This window comes from Dermacentor variabilis, chromosome 4 (genome assembly GCF_050947875.1).
Source record: "Dermacentor variabilis isolate Ectoservices chromosome 4, ASM5094787v1, whole genome shotgun sequence".
Taxonomy (NCBI): Eukaryota; Metazoa; Arthropoda; class Arachnida; order Ixodida; family Ixodidae; genus Dermacentor; species Dermacentor variabilis.
This window is the reverse complement of record NC_134571.1, coordinates 137,107,287-137,133,837: the sequence shown is the minus strand read 5'-3', so window position 1 is coordinate 137,133,837 and position 26,551 is coordinate 137,107,287. Positions and strand designations below refer to the sequence as shown.

Sequence of the window (26,551 nt, the reverse complement as noted above, 5' to 3'; positions counted from 1 at the left end):
ACGCCATGCTGGCTCATCTATCTCAAGCATCTGTAAACGCTCTCCTTAAATTTTTTAACTTAATCTGGGAATCTGGCATAATGCCGGAAGAGTGAAAAAAGGCAATAGTAGTTCCATTTCTAAAAGCCGATAAATCCCCCACATCCGCAAGCAGCTACAGACCTATTGCCCTCACAAGCGTTTTGGCAAAATCATACGAAAGCATCATCAACATAAGACTATCATTTATTTTAGAATCAAGAAACCTTATTGACCCCCATCAGTGTGGATATAAAAAGGGTTGTTCAACCACTGACTATCTTGTCCGTCTAGAACATGAAATTCGATATGAATTTTTACACAAACAACACTGTCTGGCAGCTTTCTTTGATTTAGAAAAAGCCTATGATACCACATGGAGATATGGAATTTTATGAGACCTGGCTGACCTCGGCATCCGGGGTAAAATGCTGAACTGCCTAGCTGATTTTATGTCTAATAGAACATTTCAGGTACGCCTGGGCTCAGTACTATCTCATACATTTATACAGGAAAATGGTGTTCCACAAGGCTCTGTTCTCAGCACGACACTCTTAATAGTAAAAATGAACACAGTTAATGAGATGATACCGCCGTCTCTTATGCACTCAGTTTACGTAGACGATCTCCAAGTGGCTTGCCGTGCCTCAAATTTGCTAACCTGTGAGAGGCAGCTTCAAATGACAATAAATAAACTCACACAATGGGCTCACAAAAATTGTTTCCGCTTCTCCACACAGAAAACAGTTACTGTTTTGTTCTCTCAGAAACGAGGGCTACACAGCGATCCAGTCCTAAAATTGAACGACACCATACTGCCGGTGAAACAAGGCCATAAGTTTTTAGGAGTAACCTTTGACACCAAACTTAACTTCCTAACTCACATAAAAGCACTGAAGATTAAAGCAAATAAATCTCTAAATATCCTTAAAATTCTGTCTCATAAGCACTGGGGTTCCGACCGAACGTGCCTTTTACGAGTTTACCGGTCTCTTGTGCGTAGCCTTTTAGACTACGGCTCTGTGGTTTACGGCTCAGCCAGACAGTCCTACATCCAACGGCTTGATCCGGTACATAACCTTGGACTGCGACTGGCAAGTGGTGCCTACCGAACCTCACCTATTCCAAGCTTATACGTCGAGTGTAATGAACCCTCCTTACAGCAGCGCAGAGCATTCCTCACTTTTTCCTACGTACTCAGAATTCAGTCTTCACCACAACACATATGCTGCAACATCCTCACACAATGCAACTCACGCTTACACTACACAAATAAATCGAACACGATTAGGCCACTTGTCCTGCGGTATGAGCAATACTGTCGGGTCTATGACATCTCCCACGAAGTCCTCCAGGTAGCCAAGAAACCACAACGGTTGGCCCCGTGGTACGATTTCACACACTTATGTGATTGGACGTTAACACATCTAAAGAAAATAGACATCCCACACGAACACATTATACAAGAATTCCGTGCACTTCAGGACAAATATCAAAATAACATGCAATATTACACTGATGGCTCGAAAACAAAAGATCACGTCGGTGTGGGGGCCGTAACGGAAAATTGGGAAACAAGTATTCGATTACCACAACATGCCTCTGTCTACACAGCCGAAGTATACGCAGTATGGACTGTAGTTAAAAAGAGCATCGCCGACAAACACGAAAACACAGTAATATACACTGATTCATTAAGCACACTGAAGGCTCTACACGCGAAATCCGAATGTGAACTCCTGATAGGGGACATTTTAAACCTGGTAACATTAAACAAATACGGCCGGTCAATTAGGTTTTACTGGGTACCAGGCCATGTCGGTATACCGGGAAATGAAGCAGCGGATAGGTGTGCATCAATGGCAGCGCGCAAATACATAACAAAAACGGCGCTTCCATATCGGGATAGTATCACGGCGATTAGGAAGGCCTTGACGGCCAAATGGCAGCAGACATGGGACCATTGCTTAAGCAACAAGCTACATCTTATTAAACCCGTAATTGGTGAGTGGAAGTCGTGCACTCACCAGCAACGGTTCTATGAGGTTATCCTGTGTCGACTTCGGATTGGACACACACATTTAATAATAATAATATTTGGGGTTTTACGTGCCAAAACCACTTTCTGATTATGAGGCACGCCGTAGTGGAGGACTCCGGAAATTTTGACCACCTGGGGTTCTTTAACGTGCACCTAAATCTAAGCACACGGGTGTTTTCGCATTTAGCCCCCATCGAAATGCGGCCGCCGTGGCCGGGATTCGATCCCGCGACCTCGTGCTCAGCAGCCCAACACCATAGCCACTGAGCAACCACGGCGGGTGGACACACACATTTAACACACAACTTGCTACTCCGTAAAGAAAACACGCCGACTTGCGAAAAATGCAATCAACCTCTTACAGTAATGCATGTCCTTATAACAGGTCCACAGTTTGAAACACAGCGACGGAAGCTTTTACACGACCTATATAATTTAAATATGCCTTTACACCCTGCCCTATTACTGGCAGATGACCCACTAGTACCATTTACTAACCTATTCCACTTTTTAGAGACAACTGGTTATTTACGCGAACTATAATGTAATGCAGGTTTGCCTGCTTTAACCTTTCGTTTCCTTTGTCTTGTGACTGGCGCAGCATGGCCTTAGTTGCCTTTGTGCCATTAAACCCCAACTAAGCAACCAATATTGACTGCACATTTTCTCGCGTCGAAGCTTCATCGCGTGGGACGGCGACCATATCTTGTGATCACAGCGGTGAGGTGTTGCGGTGGTTACGGGAGAGACCGGTTATGCAGAACTGCCAGTATGAAACAGTGAAAGCTTGGCTTTATATCTTGGGACGCTGCGTTTACGTGCCCTCAGCGTAATTTGCTGGTTCTGTGACGTCAGTGGCGCCATTTTGGCGGCTCAGAATCGCTGACGAACACGACGAACCTGAGGAGCAAAGAACGGCATAACGAATCTCCCCGCCGCCACGCTATGTGAAACGGTTGACGGAGCCGGCAAACTTGAGTCTTGCCTGTTAGGGCGTGTCCCAGTGAAACGCTTGGTTAGCTTGGACTTTACGAAGTGTCCACGTGAATCTTAAGTAATTCGTTTCTGTCTTATTTTGTGGTGCGAAACGTACTGAATAACAGTAGAGGAATGCAACTAGCGGTATGATGGCCGCCACGAGGTGCTTTTTTACTGGGGGAAGGGGGGGGGGGGGGCGGCGCATACAGGCTCCGTCTCCCTTGAGCTTTTGTGCCTAAACGTCGCACGGTATGTTAAATGATAGAAGGCTGCTGTCGGATGTGCGCACACTACGCGATTTTTCCTTTGGGACAGTCTCGCAACTACATGTCCTTGCCGTCAGGCGGCTCCTTTCTCATATGCCCGCCTTTGTAACGTTCGATTTAAAGCTTATTTCCATACTTTGCTCTCGTTTAAGGCGTGCGTGTTTGCCTTCGCTAGTCATCTTCTTCTTCAGCAAGGTCTCGATGCCTTTCGAGTTGAGACGAGAGCGGTCATTTTAGAGGTGTCGCTGGGCTCTTGCGCATTTAGCGTCGCTTGCGTGTCGCTCTTGCTTACTTACGCAGCGGTTACTTGTATGGCCTGCAGACGCATTGCTCGTAATTCCGGCGATTTCCTGCATGGAAGGGAGAAGCTAAGTCAAGTTTGTCTCAGTTTTTACGAGACAGTTTTCGAAATAGCGCCTCAGGCGTTTGCGTAACTTCGTGAACAGCGGCTGCGACACGCTACCGCACAGATGTTCGCCTAGGGACGTTTAGAAGGCAGGGCTCCGTGCCGCTTATGTCATTTATTGGGTCACGCCGTCCGGAAAGGAGAATGTAAGCATTCCCTTGACAACGTTGGCGTCGTTGTTCCGAACAATGGTGGGCAAAAAAAAAAAAAAATATGATGAAAGGGACGCAGGCTGACGGCTAAGCGAGTTGGTATGAATGCGTGTTAAAAAAAGCAGCGCAAAAAATTAGGACATGGATACAAGAAGAAACTCAAGGACGCAACGGCCATTACGATATTGACACAAAACGTATGTCCTTTAGTGCCTGTCTTTGCGAGGAGACGCTAGAACGCATTCTGGGCGACTGTCCTGATCATAATGTTCAGCGACAGTCCCTGACGTCCGTTCTAGCGCACCTTGACAATAGACCATTGTCAGTTGCAACTATTTTCACATGTCACCGACAGAAGACATCCCAGCTGAAGGCGACGAAGGTACTACTTCGGTTTTTGAAAGAGACGAGCTTGGACAAGCGGCTGTGACAGTGATGTCACGTACCGCGTTAGAGTTACGGACTGTAACTGAAGATGTGTGTGCTGTGTTATGTGCTCTCTCTCTCTCTCTCCTCCCCATATTTCATCCTCCCCATCCCGCTCTTATGTGTAGGGCAGCAAACCGGTTAAGCTCAACTGGTTAACCTCCCTGCCTTTCCTTCTCCACTTTTCCCTTCCTTCTTTCCTCTCGTTTCTGTCTCTCAATTTTAGCACTGTGTTTCCAGCATGAATAAAATGACCAAATAATTGCCATGAACACCGGCTAACTACTTCTTCTCGATGTGAGACCAGACTGAGTGAAAGGCGGTTTTAGCAGTTAGTTTATTCGGAACGCAATAAACATAGTGGCAGACGCACTGTTACCCAGCGTACGCAATGTCCATCATGCTGCATAGTAAACATCAATTATTGGCGAAAATGAAATGACGATGCGTCATTTGGAGTCAAAGCGGCATGCATGCCCGCGGAAGAAAACTAGTATTGAAAATCAGGGGCTGAACTGAGAAAGATTTTCGTACATAACTTGCTGTTTGCAGTGGGCGCACCACTTTCGTTGATAATATGTCAACCGTCATAATTGGCTGGTATTTGCTCTTGGTAACAGTTTTGTAGCGTAGAGAGAGAGAAAGAGAGAGAGAGAGAGATTCCCGATATGAGCAGATTCCGGATATTATGCGTTGATACCACATGTCACCACGTCTCCGAGCTCCTTAAACACAGGCCCGTTACGGGAGCATTGTTGTACAGTGTGGGTTTCTTGGTTTACCCGAACGCTGGAAATTTAACCACCAAAGCCAGCACGAAGTCAGGCTTCGAGCGTACCGCAATGCAGACCCTGAGACTCGTGTCTCGGGGCTATCGTGTGTGTATACCATGCATCGTGGACTGTCTATGTATTTCGGGGATGACATCATTCAGTACAGTTGCAGAACGGACGGAGTTGCGTGCATCAAAAAGAGGTTCTTGTGAATATGGCGGGGTCTACTGGGAGAAGCTTCTGCTGTGCCAGTAAATGAGCTCTTAGACCCGGAGAAATCGCTGAAGTCTGTAGATTTTTGTTCTGATAAAACTAAGTTCGTACATCTCGCGGATTTTATCGGCTGCTAGTTCACTCAGTCGCTGGTTGACTTGCCGACTATTGCGTTATCCGCATCTCTCGAAAACATCAGTCTCACTCAAGTCACCTGAGGGTATTCCCATATTTATTTCATTCTGCTCCAATCTAATGATCTCGATTCGCGTAATCTCTATTCACGTGCTGGTTCATGCTTTATTCTAGCCCTCGCCGCGTTCCTTTATTCAACTTCGCCACATTCTGCTGTTCCGTGCACTTTTGAACCTTACTGCTTTTACCACCTGTCGATGTTACGATATTCCGGTTCCCCACTACATATATGCCGCGTAGCGCATTCTGCTTTCTTGTGCTCTCCTCGTTTCTGCTGTACTTTACGTGATTATATAGAATTTTCTTGCATTCAGTTTATCGTGAACCTCTGCCCTTTAGACTTCACGTTCTCTAAACGCGCTGCATGCCAACTTTTTTATTTGTTTCATACACCTGATATCTTTCTCTCTGGATATATATATATATATATATATATATATATATATATATATATATATATATAATTTGCTTGGTCATTTCTTTGTTAGCCCAGTCGGCACCGACGATCCCTAGATATAACCAAAGCTCACTCGCGCGGGATTTTCCGTTCTGGCAATCAATCCTCTACAGGCAATGCCGACGCCCGGCCGGCCTGATCTCCCACCCGTCAGCCGGCGGCGGCCACGCTCGCATAGCTTGCCCACGTGCTTCCTCGCCGTGGGATGTCGACGACAGCAGTAGCAGCTGCTCTAACAGAGCCGTGGAAGGTGACCGGGGACAGTAATAATGGATCGCCGAGGCGCGTGGCACTCTCAAAAGTTTCTCTTTGTGGCTTTACTCTACTTTCGCAATTTTTTCGATGCGTTTCGGTACCGACCGGTTCCCGCTGCCGAGTTCAGCTGCAGGTGTGTGTCGCCGCGGGACAAAGAACAGCACTTTCACGTGGATACATCTCCTTCGCCCTCATTACTTCAGTACCCGCGCCTTGGGCATGCGCACGGAGCCATGAGTGTGGAGAGGGAGCTATCGTTTCGGCGCGAGTTTGCAAGGTGAGGAAAGAGGCAGAGAAAGGCCAGCTTGTACGGGCGGAAGGTCTCGGCGATATTGAAGCAGCCAGCGCCCACGGCTTCCGTGTGGAATGCGAGCAACACACGAAGGTCCACACCGCACCGCGAGCGGCTCGTGTGCAAAGTCGCCCACTCTCCGCAATACGCTAGGGGGTACGGCCCGGTCCCGATTTCAGCTCCCATGGCAGATACTTTGATTCCGCTTTTTTTTTTTTTTACTCCTCCTGAAGGTAACACGGCCTTGTAGTGAACGTAAACATCGAGTCTCGATAAGGCTGACATGCTTGTCCATTTAATGCTCCTAGCAGCAGGCACAGCACAATCGTCGGGGGCATGTGTGACAAGAGTAGTCTTCCTTCGCGTAGAGCCCGCATGTCGTCTGCTACGCGCTTTTCTTCCCTTCGTTGCCGGTCGCAACTAACTCGTAGGACACGCTAGGCAGCTGCAAGATGAAACTGTGGGTCAGGGCTAAATAACGTGTAGTATTATTTCGCTGTCATTTCTGGCCGCAAATTTGTTCGTACGAGAATGTTATGCAGCGAGAGGAACGGGGTGCCCGAAGAAAGCTACAAACCATTTTCTTAATTTAGTTCGCGTTTGTAAATAGTTTAGGCGCAATTACAAAGTTAGCAGCTGCTGGCGGGGATTAGCCACTCATTGCACCTACATACTTGGTGTATGTAGGTGCAATTATGTAATTATGTAGGCGTAAAGGTCTAATTATGTACATCTTGAAATTATACAAGATGTAGGAGTAAATTGTAGAGATAAATGATGCTCTCAAAAGGTGATCCCCCACGTAAGGGGCGATTACATTACCCGTTTTACAGTCCAGATGCGACACTTTCCGGCTGTTTTCCGTTGCTCACGGAAAAAAATGGACATTTCTTTGACATGAGCAAACTGTAATTAACACATTGGATGCTATTTTTAGGTAACTGTCAGAAGATGCCTTGTCTCATGTTATCTATGTATACAGGCATGGTAGAAACGGCGGAACGCGTTGATTTCACTTACTGGGCAGAATTTGTAAAGGGATAAATGCGCCGATGAATAATTTTTCCGTAAACGCGGATTTCAGAGCATCAGTCTTTATTCATCAACCTACTACTTGAGAAGTACTGTACCACTCTATACTTTCGAAAAAGTACGGGAACTGTACATAGACTCCGTTATAGTAACCACATTCTATTGAGAAAAGCCGCCATGTAAATAGCAAATCATGCACACTGCGACAGTTCGCGGAGCCGTCAAATCTCAGGCGCTGAGACGGTATTCTGGAGCAGTTACTTTCAGGGATAAACGATCGCTTTCGCTAGATTTCGCCTGACCCGGCTTCGAAGACGTCGGCGTGTATACGCGACCAACAGTGCTCCCAGCCGGCACTGTCCAGGCCACCGTGTTGACACAACGCCACGAATGCTGTCGCTCGTAGACGTCCACGTGACCGGAGCCGAATATAGCGAGAACTCGCCAAAGCGACCGTACATTCCAGCGGAGGAGGAGGAGGAGGAAAGAAAGGGAAAGCAGGGACTTATATTCCCCGAGTGTGATTGCTATATGGTATACACCGCCTATATACGCTTCGAGTTTCCAGGCTTGCGATCGGTGGGCGCCTGTCAAGATTTCGGAAACATATGCGCTTTACGTGGCTGCGGTCGCGCCCCGCAGGGCCGAATTTGCAGGAAAGCTTTTCGCCGTCGGCGACAGGAAGCAGCCGAGCATGCAGTTTCCCCCACTTAGCGGTAAACAAGCCAGAGACCGCGGGGGCGCGCGAATCTTCGCAACGGCCCCCGCGGCCTGGGCCACCGCTGCCGCCGCGGTCGCCGCTGCCAGGCTTTGAGACGAGACGAAAGGAGGCGACTGCCGCGTGAAATTCGTTTCCAGCACGCGGCAGCTGGCGGGGCTCGCGCGCTCTTTTTCGGGGTCGCGCCCGCGTGCGGAACGCCGCTTTGAGCTCGTTACGACGCGCGCCTGCTGCGACGCGTTTTGCCGGCACTGCGCCCGGTTCAACAACAACAACAACAAAAAGAGGAAGGCTCGCGACTCTCTTGTGTTCGAGCGCGCGACATGTTTCCGCTCGTTTCTTTTGCCGCCTCGCCTCGGCCGTTTGTTGGTTGCTTCTGAGTAGCTTGCTCATTTGCATAATACTCGCGCCGTCGACGCGGTCTCGTATAGCTCGCACGCGGCGAGCGTGGGCGGGCGCGACTGACTTGTCAACGTCGCGTGTGGGCCCGGACCTTCGTCTCCTGATGATGATGCTTTCGGAGGTCCCGTGACGCCTCTTACAACTGACAAATTGGTTCTGTTTTGCTTGTTTCCGCGCAGCCGGAGCCGATGAATGCCACTGACCCGAACGAAAGGGGTGAGCGTCGGATTTGTACGACAGCGAGCGACCGTTTTCGCTTGCGTCTGTTTTGCGAGTGTCCTTACGTCTGTGAGCCAGTGCCCCGTGATATTCCTGGTCGCTTGTTGTTTCAGTCAACTGTGAAGAAAGAAACAATACTGTGTCTCAAATTCGTTCAATGTAGCGGACGTCTCTTTTTAACAATGTCTAATGAAAGAAATGTGCCGAGTGCTCCAACTGCAAATATATGTATAATTTCTTCCGTAGCTTACGAAGGTATTGATTTGTAAAATTGCGATTAGCTCCGCAGGAAGCGTATCGAAGATGTCCTGGCTTCTGTTTAGAGCAGTTTCTATGCGATCGAAATCGGAAGCTTTCGAGTGTTTGCTTGTGCGCAGCAAAATGTTCGATACGCAGGGTGCCTCAACTATCGTGCACCGTGATTTGAAAATATGCATATATGCCACGTAGCTCGACAGAACCAAGGCAATATTGGGCCGTCGCTTGGAAATAACTAGATTGTCTTTCTTGCGTTCCGGCTAGTTGCATAATTAGCCAACGCCTCAACTATTCTCAGCTTCGCCAAAACGGAAAAAGAAAGTTTAACGCATCACATTCGCCAGCTTTGATTTTTTCATATTTGGGCTACCCCCCTCTTGTGCCATGGCGCATTGGTCAATTCACGGGCAATGCCTGCCGGATGAGTATCTGCCACTGTGACGCTAGGAGTATAAATCTGTTAAGTTTATTTACATTTTTGTCGTGAATCAATGCGCATACACCTGTCTTAACCATTCTTCCCGCAACAATCTTCGCACATCGCCTTTGTCATCGTGACATTATGCGAGGACGTCTCGCACTGCTTATCGGCCTGATCAGGCATTTCTGCGTAGCTTGTGAAGGGTGCAGTGTGCACGGTGTAGTGCATAAACATAAACATCAGGCGACAGTGTGCGTTGGATGGGGTGAAAATAAGCACAACTTTACACATCGCAATCATTTGCGTAGCGTTTGATTAACAACTTCTCTTCGCATCGGTATCAATAAGCCCCGGTTTCGCCATAGTCATCATGTACCGGTTCCCGTATGACCATTCGTATTCGTACCGTTCTGTCGACGACGTTCTCTCTTCGCCATTCCATCGTCGTCATAAAGTCGTTTAAACCTGAAGGGTGAGCGTCTATAGGATCACTTCCACAGACGTTCTGCAGACGTTACTTTTATGAGTGGCGTGTGCGCGCTCGTTAGCTGTGACAGTTAAGCGTTAGGCGGCTGAAAAGAGCCTAACTCTGCTATAACCTGTGGAGCGCCGTACTGAAGAAAGAAAATAATTTATGACGCGGCGTCACCGTCGTTACTGCGTCGACAGAGCGAGCCCACGCAAAATTTGCCGTGTGACACATAGCTGCATGCTCCGTTGATGTCATTTTGCTTTTTTTTTCGCTCGCCGGTGTAATTCGTGAGGGTAAACAACGTGTCAGTCGTCTTGCATTGTGGCGTCGCAGTATAGCCGCGTACGTTCCTCTCCTCAGAATGATCCATGTCTCGTATTTCCATAATATATAGAAAATTTCTTGCCTGAAGAAAGCTTTTCACGCAATCATTACCAACTTACGGTGTCAAAATTAGGGACCGAGTGTGACTAAGTCGCATATCGAGAAACTGAGGAAGAACGGAACCATGGAGAATCCGCTGCACCAAGCTTTTTTGAAATTAAAACCTCCATGTGGCAGGCACTGATTCATTGCTCGATTGACTCACTTGATTGGACACAAAGCAACACACAGTATAAGACGCCGTTATTCACACCACCAGATGAACTCGATGTACATGGCCGTTAAGACGTTAAGGAGAGAATACGAAGTTATGTTGGGTCTAATATAGATTGCTTATCTCGGATGCCGAAAAGCTCTCGCGTGCCGTAGTCAGTGGCTTCTTAATCCGGAAAAATTCGCAAGAACGAGACAGGTGGCGATGACCTTTTGAATTCGCTGTACGCCAGCCTCTTGTGACGTTGTGAATGTTGACAGCGTCTTATGTTGTTTGGATAAGTTAGCGGTTATTGATACATCGTCATTATTGATACATCGTCACGAAGCGATGACTCAGCACGCAGGTTCCGAGAACTTCGGCCCAAATGCGAGAAAATAACTTCAAATCCGTCAAGCCGCAGTCACGCACCAGCGCCGTATGGTATGGCGCGAAGTTGAGGAAAACTAAAATCTGATCTTGACGTTATCCGCATGGTAAGAAACATTTTCGTGCTAAGTGAACTAAAATAAACGTGTTTTTTTCTAAACAATGCTTCACCACTCTGAACCAATTTAGTTCTATTCTGTGCGGTCACCCGTCAGTACGCGCGTGCGAAACTTGGTACACACGAGTGTTGCGTTCTATCTCGCTGCAATGGAAGGCAGCCGCCGCGTCCGAGAGTCGAGCCCGTGACCTCACGGCTGAAAGGCTGAACGCAATAGCCGCCGCTGTGGCTGTACTCATTACATTGACATTTCTTTACACTGACAATTTGACCGTGGCTGAGATAACCGCAGTCCGTGCCTTTCTTTTTTTCTAAAAGTCCGCCTCCATTCCACCCTGTGAAAGTAGACGTACAGTGAAGCTGGTGCGGATGTTAGACAAGTACCACCACCCGAACTGACGTTGGATGACGTCACACAAGCACCACCACCACAGGCGACGTACGTAACGCGAGCACGCACGTGCGCGGAAGTGCAGCATGCATCCTCGATCTTCAGGCCGTCCCACAAGCGCAAGTTCCTTATTGAACTAAATTAACGTTTAAATGTAAATTTCGTCAGAAAATGCGCAACGTACGACTTGCACACAAGCTGCAGACATGGTAGCTTCGGATTGTAATACGACTATACGAGAAAACATAATTCTGTTAGCCGGAAACTGAAAGACAAAGCTCTTTTCCAGCTGCCGTTAGAGGTCCAGCCTCACTCATCCCCAGTTTTGTAGGCGTCGACCTGGCGTAAGTGCGTTATTGAACTAATTGTAATTTTTCAAGGTGAACTGTGTCGGAAAATTGGCAAGGTATGACTTACGCGCAAACTACAGACATGATAGCATAGGATTGTCATACGAATATGCGAGAAAACCAAATTCTGTTACGAGGAAACACAAACTCCTACTCCAGCAGCCCGTTTTCGAGTAAGCACGCCACGAAAAATCCCGATCAACTAGACGCTAACAGCTTGGCTGTAAAAAAAGAAAGCACGTCGTTGAAAACTCCGATGACGCACATACAGGGCACACACCGCAAGGCTAACAGCTGGCGTCTTCTCATTGAAGTGTATCAATAAACTGTGCACAACATAGAGGATAGTACAGGTTGCGTATAACTAAATAAAAAATGGGTGAGTGAAAATTAGGAAGGGATCATGATCGGAACAGCGCCACAGACAAATGTTAAACTTAGGGTAATTTGAAAGTGCCCGAGAGATATTGAAGTTCTTTATCACCGAGAGCGACACACGCTCGACGAACACAAGTGCCAGCTTTCCTAAGCATATGAAAAGCCTCATCGACCCCAAGAACCAGAAGCTGCATGACAGGACCACAACATTTTTCATTTTTACGCACCAATTTCACTAATTTTCGTTTGTGTACATGATAACGGTTATTTTTTTTCTTTTTTCCGAATAACGAATAACTATGCAGTCAGCGCCATCTCCTGTTCCTGCTTTCGTCAGTGCTCGTCCCAGTAGCGCTGTTGCAATGCAATTTATGTTCACCAACTCGCCATAAGGACAGGATCTGGTCGTACACCAACATAGTTATTTCAAGGAGCACTGTCGTGATGTTTTTAAATGGCTATCTTTTTCTGTTAAGTGACGGTTCTAGGCCTCTAAACTGCAGAAAATCTCTTGCAAGCCTTAGAGAGCCCCTAAATAGTTTAATATAATATGTTCTGAACAGCTAGCTTCGGTTGCATTTCCCAGAAATTTACTGTGTCGTGACGTCACGGCGCAGAAATTGGTCACGTGGGAGCACGACATTGCAGAGTTTGGACACTCGCTGCACCTCGCTTGGTTGCCTCCTGTCTGCTGCTACTCGTTGCGAGGCCCGTTGTAGCAGCATAGCAGACCACCGAGCGAGCCGAAGCGAGTGTCAAAACCTTGCAATGTAATCCTCCCACGGGACCAGTGTGTGTGCCGTGATGTGACAAGTCTAAACAACGCAAATTCTGGGTGTTCGAAAGCTATAACATTAAATTATTTATGCCGCTTTGGAGTCGGCGAGTATCTTTTCTGGGATTTAGAGGTTGCATCATGTAACGCAAAAAATTAACGGTCAAAAATGTCCTGTCACTACTCGAGTAAGACCGCGTGTACCGATTCTCCGAAGTGTACTGCACACCACGAGACAGGAGACATCGAACGCTTTCTGTGGCCGTGCCGACAGTATGCCGAGATGAAAGGGACTCTCTTCTTGAGAACGTGCTGAAGAAGGACTCTCCCCATGCGTGTCTGCATACTTTGTACTCCCGGAAGGGTCAGATATAGCCCGCAATTAAGGAAGATCCAGGTCTTTGCGCGTTCCGCAGAGAGACTGGTTTGGCTAACATGCTCCGCTTTAATGCTTCAAGAGTCCTCCTGGCGCAGCGGTTGTCAGCCTCGATCGCCAAGCTAAACCTACCTATTGCCACTTCCCTACCAATTTTTTTTTTCGAAGTGAGGAGCAGGAACAGAAATTATGGTATCTGTTTTCGCTGTAGCTATTTCCTCACTATTTGGTAGCACTGTAGTGAAATATTAAAATAGCACGAGTACGTTTGAAGAATTCGCGTTGTATTTCCTGGTCACACAACTTTATTTGTTGGCCGCCAGCTAAGCATCATGGTGTCTGCAACGATGTCAGCCTATGTTCAGTGTTCAAGCCACGGAACCGCACTCTCTGAGAGCGGTCACACACACGCGGGCGCGCGCACTCGCCCACAGAGAGAGAGAGAGAGAGAGAGTTGTGCGTTTTAAAAAAAAATTACACATTGGGATGTATCCGACGTCCATGAAACATCTGACGACTAAATTTACATTTTAACGACACAGCTGCGCAATTTGCTGTTACTCGTCGGATGGAGCTCTGTGAAGCACGTTCAAGTGAATCAGAACCTCGTTGAACGTTTGAAGCCGAAGTTCACGTATTAACGACGCTTTTGTTAACCTCTTGTTGCCCTGCCGGGCCACAGTGTGCAAGCGAAACATGGCATGTGACATCCTCCAGTCGGTTGGATTGTGCTTTTGCCACGTAAAACGCAGTGGGTGCGTGGACTGCGGTTTGTTTTTTTGTCACAAGTTTATGCTACAGCCCTCGAGGCAGAAGCTTGAATACCGATAAACGAAAGCAACGTTGCATTTTTTTTCTTAGTCTCTTGGCAAATAAGCGTGCCAATTGTTAACTGAACGGCGTAGACTCCGAAAAATAAGATCTGTCTGCGAAACTTGAGCAAGAACAGGGCAGCGGTGAACACAAAACATTTCTTCGAACATTTTCGAACTACATACACGAACACGTTCGTGTATGTCGTTTGGATAGACCTCACTCACAAGTCTTGGAAAGAGTCAGTAGTGCAGCTTTGCTGCGTAGGCACGCACGTATTTTATTGACAAGCATTCCGGTTTCTGGCCTCTTGTTCGTGCAGCACCGGCAGCAAGACTACCGACAGCGGGTCGGCGGCGGCGATGAGCTCCCGGTCATGGAGGCAGCTGCCTTGGACCGTGGGCATCAACCTGGTGGCCTTCGGTGCACACCTGTGTGCCTGCGGATGCTTCGTCTACCTGCCACCCATGCTGCGGAAGGCCGGATTCTCGGAAAAGGTAACGTTGACCGACCAATTGCTCGCTTTCATACCGACCATGTACGGCACGGCTTATACGCATTGGTGCACGCCAAGGTTTAGCCTCTGAGTAGGAAGCTGTACAAGAAATAACCCCTGTTTCACTATTCCTTCACGAGTGTTCAGACTCTTCTTACTCTTGAGCAGTGTTTGTAAAAGAAAGTTACGTGAACTTTACTATGAAGCGACCACACGAGGAGAGCGTAAATATATAGAAGTAGTATGCACAGACATACTGGATAGGTGTGGTTTCTCTATACCTAATTTTGTTCTTTCTTTAACAAACAAATTAACTTCTTTTTTCTTCCCTGCTGCCGCTTCCTTTTCCTTCGCAGAATATTCCGCGTAATTCGGGCTGGCAATCTAGGCCTACATTTATTGACCTCGAACCGATTTTTTTTTTTTGGTGCGAGGAATTTGGGTACCAGCCACATGTCTATTATGGGAGCTCTGCATGAGCTCAATGCAGCATACCGATGGTTATGCAGCTCGGTGTGGAAAAGTCCGGGGTCCGAGCATCAGCTAGCATTTCCTGCGGTCTCCGTTGCGCCGGTATTCTGCCTCTTCAGCTTCCTTCTTCCCTCGCGATGATGGTTAGCTTTGCTCTGTGAAACGGCAGACAGAATGAGCACGAGTCCACACTCCTCAGTTACATTGTTGGCACCCGATGACTTAGTGTCCGTGATCCGGGAACGAAGGCGGTTTCATACAGCTGTAGCTGTATATGTTTGAAAGAAAAAAAAATGAATGTTTACATGTGTCGTTACAATATAAGTATTCATGCAGAGCATAGGGATACCTATATGCCGGTTCACGCGACCATTATCATTGTTTCCGTATCACGCGGGAGCTCGTCGCCGTAACGCGTGCGTACTACGATTGTACGTACATTGAACTTTGGCCTGTACGCGTATCGCAATGAAGCTTACGCAATGCTTCCCTCCTTTTCTTGCGAAGATATATATATATATATGTATTTATTGTTAATGCGAAGACATCTGCATAAGTTCGCTCGTTGTGCGCGCTGGCGAGAAGGGCTGTACGAACACCTTGCTCACAAGATTGTGCATAGTTACTCAATGCGGCGATTCTCGGGTGTGGCTCCTCTATGAAGTGCAGACCTGGCATTGTCCCTGAAGTTCGGTGAAGGCGCTGCCATAAGGTCCGCGAAAAACTGAAAAGTCTCCCATAGGCGATTTCGCGGCATCAACGCCCGAAGTGACCATCGTTATCGAACCGTCTGCGGGCCAATATCTGGTAGACCCCAACCAAGCGCCCTTCGCTCGTTTGCCATTTTGACGCGGGACTGATCTTAACTGTCGCCAGCAAACATTCACGTTCATCGGAAAGTTGGTAAAATCTGTCATGTAGTTTAATATAAAGCTGCGTAATATTCCTGCCTAATAATGTTGTTCGTGTGTTACAATCGAATGAAAAAATGATTTATATGCATCACGCATAGCGTTCAAAGAAAAAAAAAATATGCGTTCAACGGCCCAAAAAATTTGTCCAAATCAGAGAGGTGCACTAAGCGAAGAAGAATCACGCAGGAGCCCATAGGGCCTACGCAGGCAGTTAAAAGTTCTTTGAGTAGGGATAGGAAGATAGATTCATTATCAGAGAAAAGCCTAAAGGGCGGAATTTCAAGAGAAGTGTACAAATCTACAAGCCTTCTCTGTTCGGGTAATCGAAGTGCAGCTTCAGTATACCGATTATTGAAAGGAGGTAGGCCACATACATCTTCTCACCCCTTTGGACACCGTTCTCGCCAAATTTAGGTGCTCCAAGCTGCATACCCTGTTACAGCTTGTTTTGTCAAAAATGTAGCTTGTTACATGTAAATAATTACTAAAAATTGATTGAATTACAATGACCGTTACTGAGTAAACAAAGTAATCGTTAATTAAACATTACTAAATACCTAATTGCTTATAAATAATTAATTACATATAATTCGTTACCTAGAAGTCTGAAAAATGCTCACGATGAATTCATTTATTATTCCTTCAGTACTGCTGCTCGAGGCCCAAGCAAGCTCGACAGCACAAATGTAAACGAATCAGCAAAAGCAGAAAGAAACCGCAACGAAAGAACAAGATCGATGCAGGATCAAAAATGTTATTTCATAGTCTGATCACTTGCTTCAGTAAGCATATCCTGAGAAGCCAACAAAGACACCAAGGACAACATAGGTGAAATTACTTGTACTTATTGAATTAAAGAAATGATAAATTAATGTCAATAAAAGTGGAGAAAAAACAACAACTTTCCGCAGGTGGGGAGCAATCCCGCGCGTTCGCATTACGCGTGCGGTGCGAGGTAATTCCAATAATGTATGGTCTTTGGAAAAAAAAAACACTTAAACATGTCCGGACGAGCAATATATGGCGTTAACGCGTTTTGTCGGAGGTGTGCATGGGGTGGGCCTGCCAGTTAAGGGTGACAAATGCGGGGATAGATCTAGAGCTAGGTTGTTCGATTCTAACCTAAATTCTTGCCTTCGTGCCCGTAGTAGTGAGTGGTATGCCATTGAGTTGCATTAAATTAGAGGGTGAGTCTAACGCAGGAAGATCTGTTAAGTATAAGCTTTACGGCGTTTCTCTGAATACGTTCAAGATGGTCAATGTTACGTTTAGTACAAGAATCCCACATAATGCACGCATATTCTGGTTTTGCTCGCACAAGAGCAGTGTAGCACAGGAGGTTAAAGTTAATTGGAACAATCTTAAGTTGATGTTTCAGGGCACATAGCTTGCGGAAGGCAGATAAGCAAACATTTTTGATATGAAGATTCCAAGGTAAGTTAGAAAGAAGTGTCACAACGATATATTTGCAGCAACTGCTTGTTGTAATGGTGAAGACCCTAATAAGTCAGTGTACGAAAGTGGATGTTCTTGTTTGCGAGTTACTGGAAGGCTGACACATTTGCTCGTGTTTAGTAACGTTCTCCATTGTTTGCACCATACATAATAGTGTTGAGGACGTTGTAATCGTTAGTGCAAATGATTTACTTAAAGCACCATCATCGGCAAATAATCTAATTTCTACACCAGGGTTAACGTCAATATAATTAATATACAGCAGAAAGAGCAAGGGGCCTAGCACACTGCCCTGTGGTACGCCAGACTTGCCTGGGAGACAATCCGAGAGTTGACCCGCCGCATCTACGTATCGCTTGCGATTAGTTAAGTAGGCTGAAACCCAACAAACGAAAATGTCTGGAATACCTATAGTTCTAAGTTTGAAAATTATTTTATCTTGAGGAACTTTGTCAAAGGGTTTAGAAATAGAAAAGAAGCATATATATATATATATATATATATATATATATATATATATATATATTACCGTGTCTATGGAGGGTTAAACATGCAAGAGAATTAAACAATGTGACGAGATGAGTTAACAGTTGTGAATCCTTTCGCAAACCCATCTTGACATTCGGTCAATATAGAGCGCTCTTCCAGGAATTCAGTTATACTATATAGTAGCTAAGCTATGTTCGATAATTAATAAATAAGTATTGAACAGTATTATATTAATATAATGTCAATATAACATATGAATCTGATATAGATAAATATCAATTTAAATAATCACACGCGCTTAACTTTAAAAAGAAGTCACAACCTCCTCAGGACCTCAATAAAGTTCTTGACTGACTGACTTCCCGTAGTACTGGGTTGGTGGTTCATCGCGTCTGTCGCAATGCAAAACGTGTAAAAAAAAAAAGAAAAGAAGATAAAAGAAAGAAGGGAAAAAATGCGGCGCGGTGTCGACAAAACAGCGCTAGCTCGTATATCCTGTCGTGTGCTACACATACAGGCCCGTAATGTTTCGATCTAACAGCAACTAGCCTGCCTCGATAGCACTGCTTATTGCCATTTTGGTTGGTGACAAACGTTGGTCATTGTGGTACACCGTGCATATAGCCGCGCCCTTGCGGGTAATTGGAAGCGGCTAGAATTGCCTCTACTTGAGACCTAAAAGAGTGTCACGCTAGCTGAAAGCCGATCACAGTTCGAGTTTTCTTGCTTTTCTGGGTGTTTCCACTGTCCTTAATTAAATTGATCGCGCGCTAAGGACTTAGCTCTAGCGGCCCGCGGATCGAGACTGTTTGTTGTTTAACTGTCTCTTGAAAGGTGACAGGACAGCGATGGAGGCGTTGGCTGTGCGATTTGCGGCAGTGATGTGCTTCCCCAGTTGTGATTCATGACAGAAATGAGCAGACCTGGCAGCAGACGAGGCTAAATGCTCTGTTCGTCCAACACCCTTGCGATAGGTCAGTGGAGCTGAGAGGCTCAACTTACATAACAACTAAGAAGTTCGAAGCTGCTGAATTCGACGTTTCTTCGAACACCCATGAACTTCCTTATAGAACGTTCTGCCCTGAAGTTAGTGGTTGCGAAGTTGGTTACAAATCTTGGCTAAATATGCCATTAAGCCGAACACAAATATGTATGTGAATTGCCCCATAGATAGTCGCGTCCTGCTGGAGTACTTGGGCATGATTATTAGCCTTTATTAAATTAAGCTAGGAGACCCTGTATAAGAGTACGTATTGCGCACAGTGAAGTGTGGCGTTGGACACCGGGAATAGCATCAGGATTGGCGGCAACTTACATTTGTGAACAGTTCTTGCTTAATAACTTTGTAGGCACGGGCCTGTCTCGGTTTTGTGTTCCAGGAGGTGCATGCATTGGAACGCTGTGGTGACAGTGAAGAACTACCAGTGGCACAACGCAAGATACAAAACTAACTCTTTATAGGGCCAACTTGTACCCAGCAAAACCAGGTAACACTCGATCAGCACAATGATAGCAGCGAGCACACTCGTCGACTGTCGAAATCTGAAGTGCCGATCACATGCGTAAGGATTAGAACAGGGTGTCTGCCAACCGGGAAAACCAGGAATTCTTAGGGATTTTGAGTAGTCTGGAAATACCCAGGGAAAACTTAAGGAATCTTTGCTTCCATCAGGAAAAATGGGCAGTAATTTTGTTGAAATGGAGTGAAAGTCGCGGTAATGCTGGCTCGAGTAACAGAGATGAATCGTAACGAATCCTTTTTGTCGCCGTGTCGTCCGCTGGAGGAGTTGCCAGTGCACAGTCGACGACCGACTTTCCGGTTTCCCGATAATTTGGACGGCTACGCGTCACCGCCACGTACCCCATAGAGTCAATGTATCAGAACGTCTGAAATTTCGGACGCAAGAACTCTTCGCCGTCCCATTTTCCGGACGTTTTGCCGTGACTGCAGGTCCGAAACGGCCTTAATCAAAGTCACCACCGCTGCCATTTTGATTACCTCGCTGCCTCGAATCGGCGCTCTCGCACGCAGATCCGTTGGCAGCCGTAGCCACCACTGCGGCAACGCTAGGCCTAGCTGCTTTGACGTTCGCTATGAACCTTCTTGCCGTTGGGTGCTTTGTTTTTTATTGAAAGAATTCGTTGCTATCAGCAATGGCATGGACTCCGCCTTTTTGGTCCTCGCGATTGGCTTAGAAGTTTGGAAAGCACGGTGCGTTGCATAATGCCGGTTCCCGAAAGTCAGCTTTGCCTCCGTACAGAAATGTTACTTGGTGAAGCATACGTACGAGTATTGCAGTGAAGCATAACAAGCGTGGGGAGGGGCTATTGCCACGGGACACAGTATGTATTCCTTAAATATACACGCGTGCACCCGGTATTTCCTGTCACAGTACGAGCACAGATATGCATAATACATGTTCCGACAGGCCTTCAGAGCGTTTTCGAATGTGCCTGTGGCAGTTTAAGCCCTTAAGGGCAGTAAATAACATGCATATATTTTTCCAACTGGCCGATTTTTCGGACGTTTCCACGGCCCCTAGGGAGTTCGAAAAATCGGGCGTAGACTGTGCAACTGACCAAGAAGATGCTTCAAATGGTCCGTGGGGCGAACGAGTGGCGGAAGGAGGACAAGAACAGAAAGAACCTACGCATTGAGGAATGAACGGGAAAGGAAGCGTGCTGCCGCCGTTTTGAAGGAGCTCAAGCTCAAAAAAGTGTGTTCGCTGATGCCGAGATGTAAGTGTCCCTAATCCAAACCAAAGCAAATTCTTTAAAACAATGAAGCAAAACACTGAGCTGTTGTGCGCGGGCTGAGAGTATGTCAGGACAGTTGAGGTCGACACACTAGCGATTGAAAGAGAATCTCACTTCTGACAAAGTTCGGGCCTCACACCAACTAGCTTGCTATCAGTTGATAGAAATAGCTCATATTCGAAAATATTTGCTTCTGTATGCATCTCCTTTTTATTCGCATTTGAGAATGTCCGACTCGATTTGCAATTTTTTTTCGAATATATTTTATTTGCTGACAACTTTACTAACCCCTCCCTTTTATTCTTTTTAATCACACCAACACTCCTCTTTAGTATTCAAATTGGATTAAGTCATTCTTTAAATTTTTTTTTCATATGCTTACTAGAGAGTGACAGCATCGGGAGATATGGTTTCAGCCTGTCTTGACATAACACATAGTTCTGCATCACTCAGGGAATTTTGCAAAGGCACTCAGGAAAAACCTGGAAAACTCAGGGAATTTGGAAATGTCAACTTGGTAGAGACCCTGTAATTGTAGCGGGACACACTATGTATACCTTAACTATGCACGCTTGCACACGCCATCTCCTGTCACAGTAAGAGCAACGATATGCCTAATAAGTTTACTGGAAGGCCTTCAGAGTTTTTGGGGAGGTGCCTGTGGCGATTTGAACCCTTAGCGGCAGTAAAAGATGTGCATTCATTTTTTTGAACTGCATGATTTTTTGGACGTTCTCGCGGCCCTTAGAGAGTCCGAAAAATTGGACGTTGATTGTACAACTGACTAAGAGGATGCTTCAAGTGGTCCGTGGGGCGAACGCACAGCGGAAGGAGGACGAGAGTAGAAGGGACCGACGCATTGAGGAATGAACAGGAGAGGAAGCAATACGGCGCTTCTTTGAAGAAGCCTGAGCTAAAAAAACAGTGCTGGCTGACGCCGAGATGCAGGTGTCCCAAGCAAAAATAAAGTCTTTAAAGCCGTGAAACGCAACACTGAGGCGTCTTGAAGAAGACAAGCCCGCGTTTCGAAACGTTGGCTCTAGCTTCCACCTTGTTCTCGTTTTTCTCATCGTCCTGTACAACTAAGGAACTTGCTTCACAACGAACGCCACGTAGTGAAGTCGCCGCTGGCCTGTTCAAACGTCACCAAGGTGCACTTTGCGCTTGCGCTAGCGGCAGCACTAGCAACGCACTTGACTAGCGTGCCTGTTTCAGTTGCAGTCCTGCTCCACTGCTCGAGGAACCGCTAAACTCATACGCTGCTTGTTCTTACGCAGGAGCGGGCGTGATGGCTGCCAAATGGGTAGCAGTTTGTGACGGCGTCATGACGTAATCTTAACTGGCAACCGACAACGTCTTCAAAGCCATCTAATGCGAATAAGACGCGCATGTGAAGAAAGGCAGAACTGATGAATGTCCAGTAAACGACCAACGAATTTGACCGCGAGGGAGGCGATAGCGGTATTCGACGATTTGCTGCTTCACGCAGTTCCTGCATTTCGCCACGCAGCGTGCAATGAAGTTCGGTGCAGTAAGGTTGGCTGCAGTAGGAAATTCTGTGGCAAAAAGTGTGCACAAAAAGTTTGCGACTTGAATAAGGCTTTCTTGAATTCATGTTAAAACATATTTCTTTTTGTTAGCATGCTTAGCTCGCGCTATTGTGAGCGAGGCGGCGAGCGTCCTTTACAACCAAGTGACGTGTGTAGCGATGGATTTTTTTTGTGTCGGTCGTGCGTTATATATCGAGTGTCAGCCAGAGAGCAGCCAGGAACGCCGCCCGCATTGAAGCCGTGACGAACGGTATGACCTGCTCCTCGCGACGCGCAGTCAGTAGAGCCTGCACAACGAACAGCTACGTGCACCGGATGCTGTGAATGATATAAAAATACTAACTTCGGATATATTGAAGTGTTTGAATTTACTTGGGCAGATTTCGGAGAGTGCCAAAGCAGACGCCTAAGACTCAAGAAAAATGTGAGAACCACACCATACAGCTTGGCTGGTTTCAGAAGTGTCACCATGGTCGTTCTGAAGGGCGCGTCTCGTGTGGATGAAGTAGTAAAGGCAAGGCGCAGAAGGCCAGGACTCAAGAAGAAGAGCACAAACGACAGGAGCGGCGCCACTCGAAACTGGCAAGCTGCGATGGCGATCAGGTTGACGCACAAAATGGCAGGATCGGTGCGAAAGCTTTGTTAAAAGAAAGGGCCCAATGAAGAAGAAGTATGCTCAAGTAAAAACTCTTGCTTGGGCTAGTTGGTTCATGCTTGAAGTAGTAAAGGCAAGGCGCAGAAGACCAGGACTCAAGAAGAAGAACACAAACGACAGGACCGGCGCCACTCGAGACTGGCAAGCTGAGACGGCGATCAGGTTGGCACACAAAATATGTGATATGTGAAGAGAGGTAATCGGTTGTAGGGAGGGGTTAGTGATGGCAGCAACCGCGTCCTCACCTGTGCATGCGGCATCCACCCACACAGTATGCGGTTCCGTGCCACAGTGTTTGTGGAGCGCCCGTGCTGTCGGCTATTCTAATATGGAATGAATAGGAGTTCGTGAATGCCACGCCGAGCCACAGGCGGCACTGAAGTGTTGCTTCCGCTCGTGGTGACCCTGGTGGTAGGCGGAGTTGCAGACGTTGATCCAACCTGTGGAGACGTGTGTTCGTGAATTCACTGGTGTTCCACAGATTCTGCGTAAGCTCGCGGGCGAGGGAGCTAAGACTTGTGGCTGCATCTGTTCTTGACAGCGGTATGGGTATAATCTGGGCACCATCATGGGCCGACCGGGCAGCGTCATCCGCACTGTCATTTCCCGAAATTCCGCAGCGACCCGGTATCCACTGGTAGATGATGCTGTGTCCTTTGTTGCGTGATGGTGGAGTAGTCGGATGTCTGCGACTAGTTGCACATTTGGTCCGTGGTTAAAAGGGGACATCAGACGCTGGAGAGCTGCCTTTAAGTCACATAAGATGGACCATGAATCTGATGATTTGTGAACAATAAACTCCAGAGCAGCATGGATAGCTGGGAGTTGTGCAGCCGTCGATGATATAATGTGAGATGTCTTGAACTTGAGGGTGACCGACTCTTCGGGAATCACTACTGCTCCAGCTGAACATTTAGAGGAGACAGAACCGTCTGTGTAAACGTGGATGCGTCCTCTGTGCTAGTCATGTAGCACTGAAAGCACGGTTTGTTTGAGGGCGAAAGTTGACATCTCCGTTTTCTTTCTGATACCGGGAATAACAAGAAGAGCCTGAATGGATGGAGGCACCACAGCGGTAGAGATGGTCGTGCTGCAGGCGTGAAGTTTGACGGTAAAGTTCCATGGTTGGCGGCAATAATCTTGCCAAACGCTGAACGAGGTTGAGCGGGAGGAAGTGAGGTGAGATGATGCGATGGAAGTCGGGCGAAGTGCCTGTTGTGCATCCTTAAAGTGTCGACCTGAAGATACGTATTTACGGGGTGGTCATGCGCGATGGCTATTGTTGCTGCCGTAGATGCAGATCTGGGAAGACCGAGGTAAATTCGCAGCGCTTGAGCTTGTACAGACTGGAGGGCACGGAGGTTGGTCTTACCGGTCCCACCCAGTACAGGTGAGCTATAGCGCAGGAGACCGAGGAACAGTGCGTTATAGAGTTGGAGCATCGCACTCACAGACGCACCCCATGACTTTCCCGCAAGAAATCAGAGCACGTGGGTTGTCATGACTAATTTCCTTTTTAGGTAGGAGATATGAGGACTCCAGGAAAGGTCTCGATCTATTATCACTCCTAGAAAGCGGTGCGTCTTCTCGTAGGCAACTGGCTGTCCATTAATTCTGATAACGTACGGTTTCATTGCTTTGCGCGTGAAAGTGATTATAGAGCACTTCTCGGAGGACACCTCCAGACCTCGCGCTCGAAGATAACCTGATGTTAGTGTTGCCGCTTTTTGAAGTCTGGCGCGCACCTGAGGACGCGTCGCTCCTGATGGCCAAATGCATATATCGTCTGCATAGATCGACATATGGACGGATTGCGGAAGGGTATGAACCAGGTCGATGAGCACGAGGTTAAATAGAGTGGGGCTAAAGACTCCGCCTTGGGGTACGCCACGGTAGGTGTTTTGTTGTGATGACGCACCGTCCTCTGTTTGCACAAAGAATGACCTGTCCTTCAAGAAGCTGGATATCCACCGAAAAACAAGGCCGCCTAGGCCGACATCGCCCAAGGCATCCAGGATGGCTTGATGGGTTACGTTGTCATAAGCGCCTTTAACATACAGGAACATCGCCGCTGACAGCCTCCTGAGGCTTTTTTCGTGCTGAACAGACGAGACAAGATCTGTGACGTTGTCTACAGAAGAGCGTCCGCGTCGAAACCCTGTCATAGCGTCAGGGCATAACTTGTAGTGTTCTAGATACCACTCTAGACGCGTTAGCACCATCCTCTCCATCACCTTTCCTAGACAACTTTGTGTTGACCTAGGCATATTCTATTGAAAATGTGCATAACTTGGTCGTCTTCTCTATAGCTAACAAAAAGGGGTTCTTCAGAAACACAAATGAAGCTGCGAGTAAACTGGTTCTCACAGCGCGTGAGATCTGCAATCTTTTGAACTTTATTTAGGAGTGGGGCTCGGCGTGGCGCACCAACTTTTCCTGCTTTAGACGTAACAGGAGTCTAGGTACAACTTCGCAACTGTTCGTCTCTGATGACCGTAATTTTTGAATTGGTACTTGCTTGAATTTATTTCTGGCGGTATGTCAGTGAAATGCACAGGTATGAATTCTCGGTAAATTCGTACATAGATTCTCGTTGAGAAATTTGTTGATGTGCAGCACTTAGGAACAACGGGTAAATGACTTCACACCGCAAGGTTTGCCATCGCAGTTATACAGTTAGCTGGTTATCACGTTCACGGGTTCCTTCTAGGAGCAGCCTGTCCGTCATTCCAGCGTTTTATTTCGCGTTTTCAGTGTATCTGTTATTTAACGTTGGCTACTCCATATAATTAGAGTAGCTATTGGCACCGAAAACTTAACAGCTGGCAGTGCACAACGTAATGAAACAGAAGTGAACCTGTTTCATAGCATCACATCAGAGCTGGGAACTCTGCCTACACTGCTCGCAGTCCCGCGGCGTGATACTGGGTCTCGGTCCGTTCCTGTGCATCGTGGGAGTTCCGCTGGTCGGGGCCTGGAGCGACCGGTGTCGCTCGCGGCTAGGACGTCGGCGCCCTTTCCTGCTAGGTCTCGGGTTGCTACTGGCTCTAGCGCTGGCGTCCATCGCTTTCATCGACCTCATCTCTGACACGACTGTCCAGGGGCCCGTGCTGGCGGCGGCGACCATCGTCCTTGACTTCGCCACCCAGGTGAGAATTTATTCGAATGCGAACAACTGCAGCAATGAAAGTGGCTTCAGATGCACAATAAGTAAGCTGAGCAAATGGCGACATCCTAAGGGCGCATTCACACTTGCGAGTCGCAGAGGTCGTGTGACCGTCAGTCGCCTTCGACCAAGCAGCGGCTCGACAACACCGTCATTCACACTTGCAAGGGCCACCTCAGCGGCCTGCGGGTCGCCTTCTCGTTTGAAACGAGAACCCTCGGGAAGGACCCCGTTCGCGCGCTTGCGGGCGTTTCGTCTGCTGTGACAGCGTCTGCCGCATTCGAGCTCGGTGTGCTCTAGTCCCTCGCTGTTCGCGATTGACCGCGACGACCTGAGTGATGAGGAGGATGTCGTGGCGGTTTCGATGTTTCGAGAGTATCGCGGTGGTGGTGAGCCCGCCTGTGCCTCAGTTCGCGGGAAGTGGCAACCGGATGCA

At 47.3% G+C, this 26,551-nt stretch overlaps 1 protein-coding gene across 11 annotated transcripts in view; it reads left to right on the top strand.

Moving 5' to 3' along the window:
• Window positions 1–26,551, top strand: part of LOC142579827 (solute carrier family 45 member 3-like) — a 182,140-nt gene that overhangs the window by 137,038 nt on the left and 18,551 nt on the right. For 8 of the 11 annotated variants that reach the window (XM_075690404.1, XM_075690405.1, XM_075690411.1 and 5 more), the window contains 2 exons: window positions 14,485–14,659; window positions 25,859–26,098. In XM_075690404.1, coding sequence (XP_075546519.1) covers window positions 14,485–14,659; window positions 25,859–26,098 — 415 coding nt within the window. Of the gene's footprint in view, window positions 1–6,398; window positions 6,458–8,708; window positions 8,841–14,484; window positions 14,660–25,858; window positions 26,099–26,551 lie in introns of those variants that run through there. The other 3 variants (XM_075690403.1, XM_075690412.1, XM_075690406.1) reach the window with 3 other exon arrangements.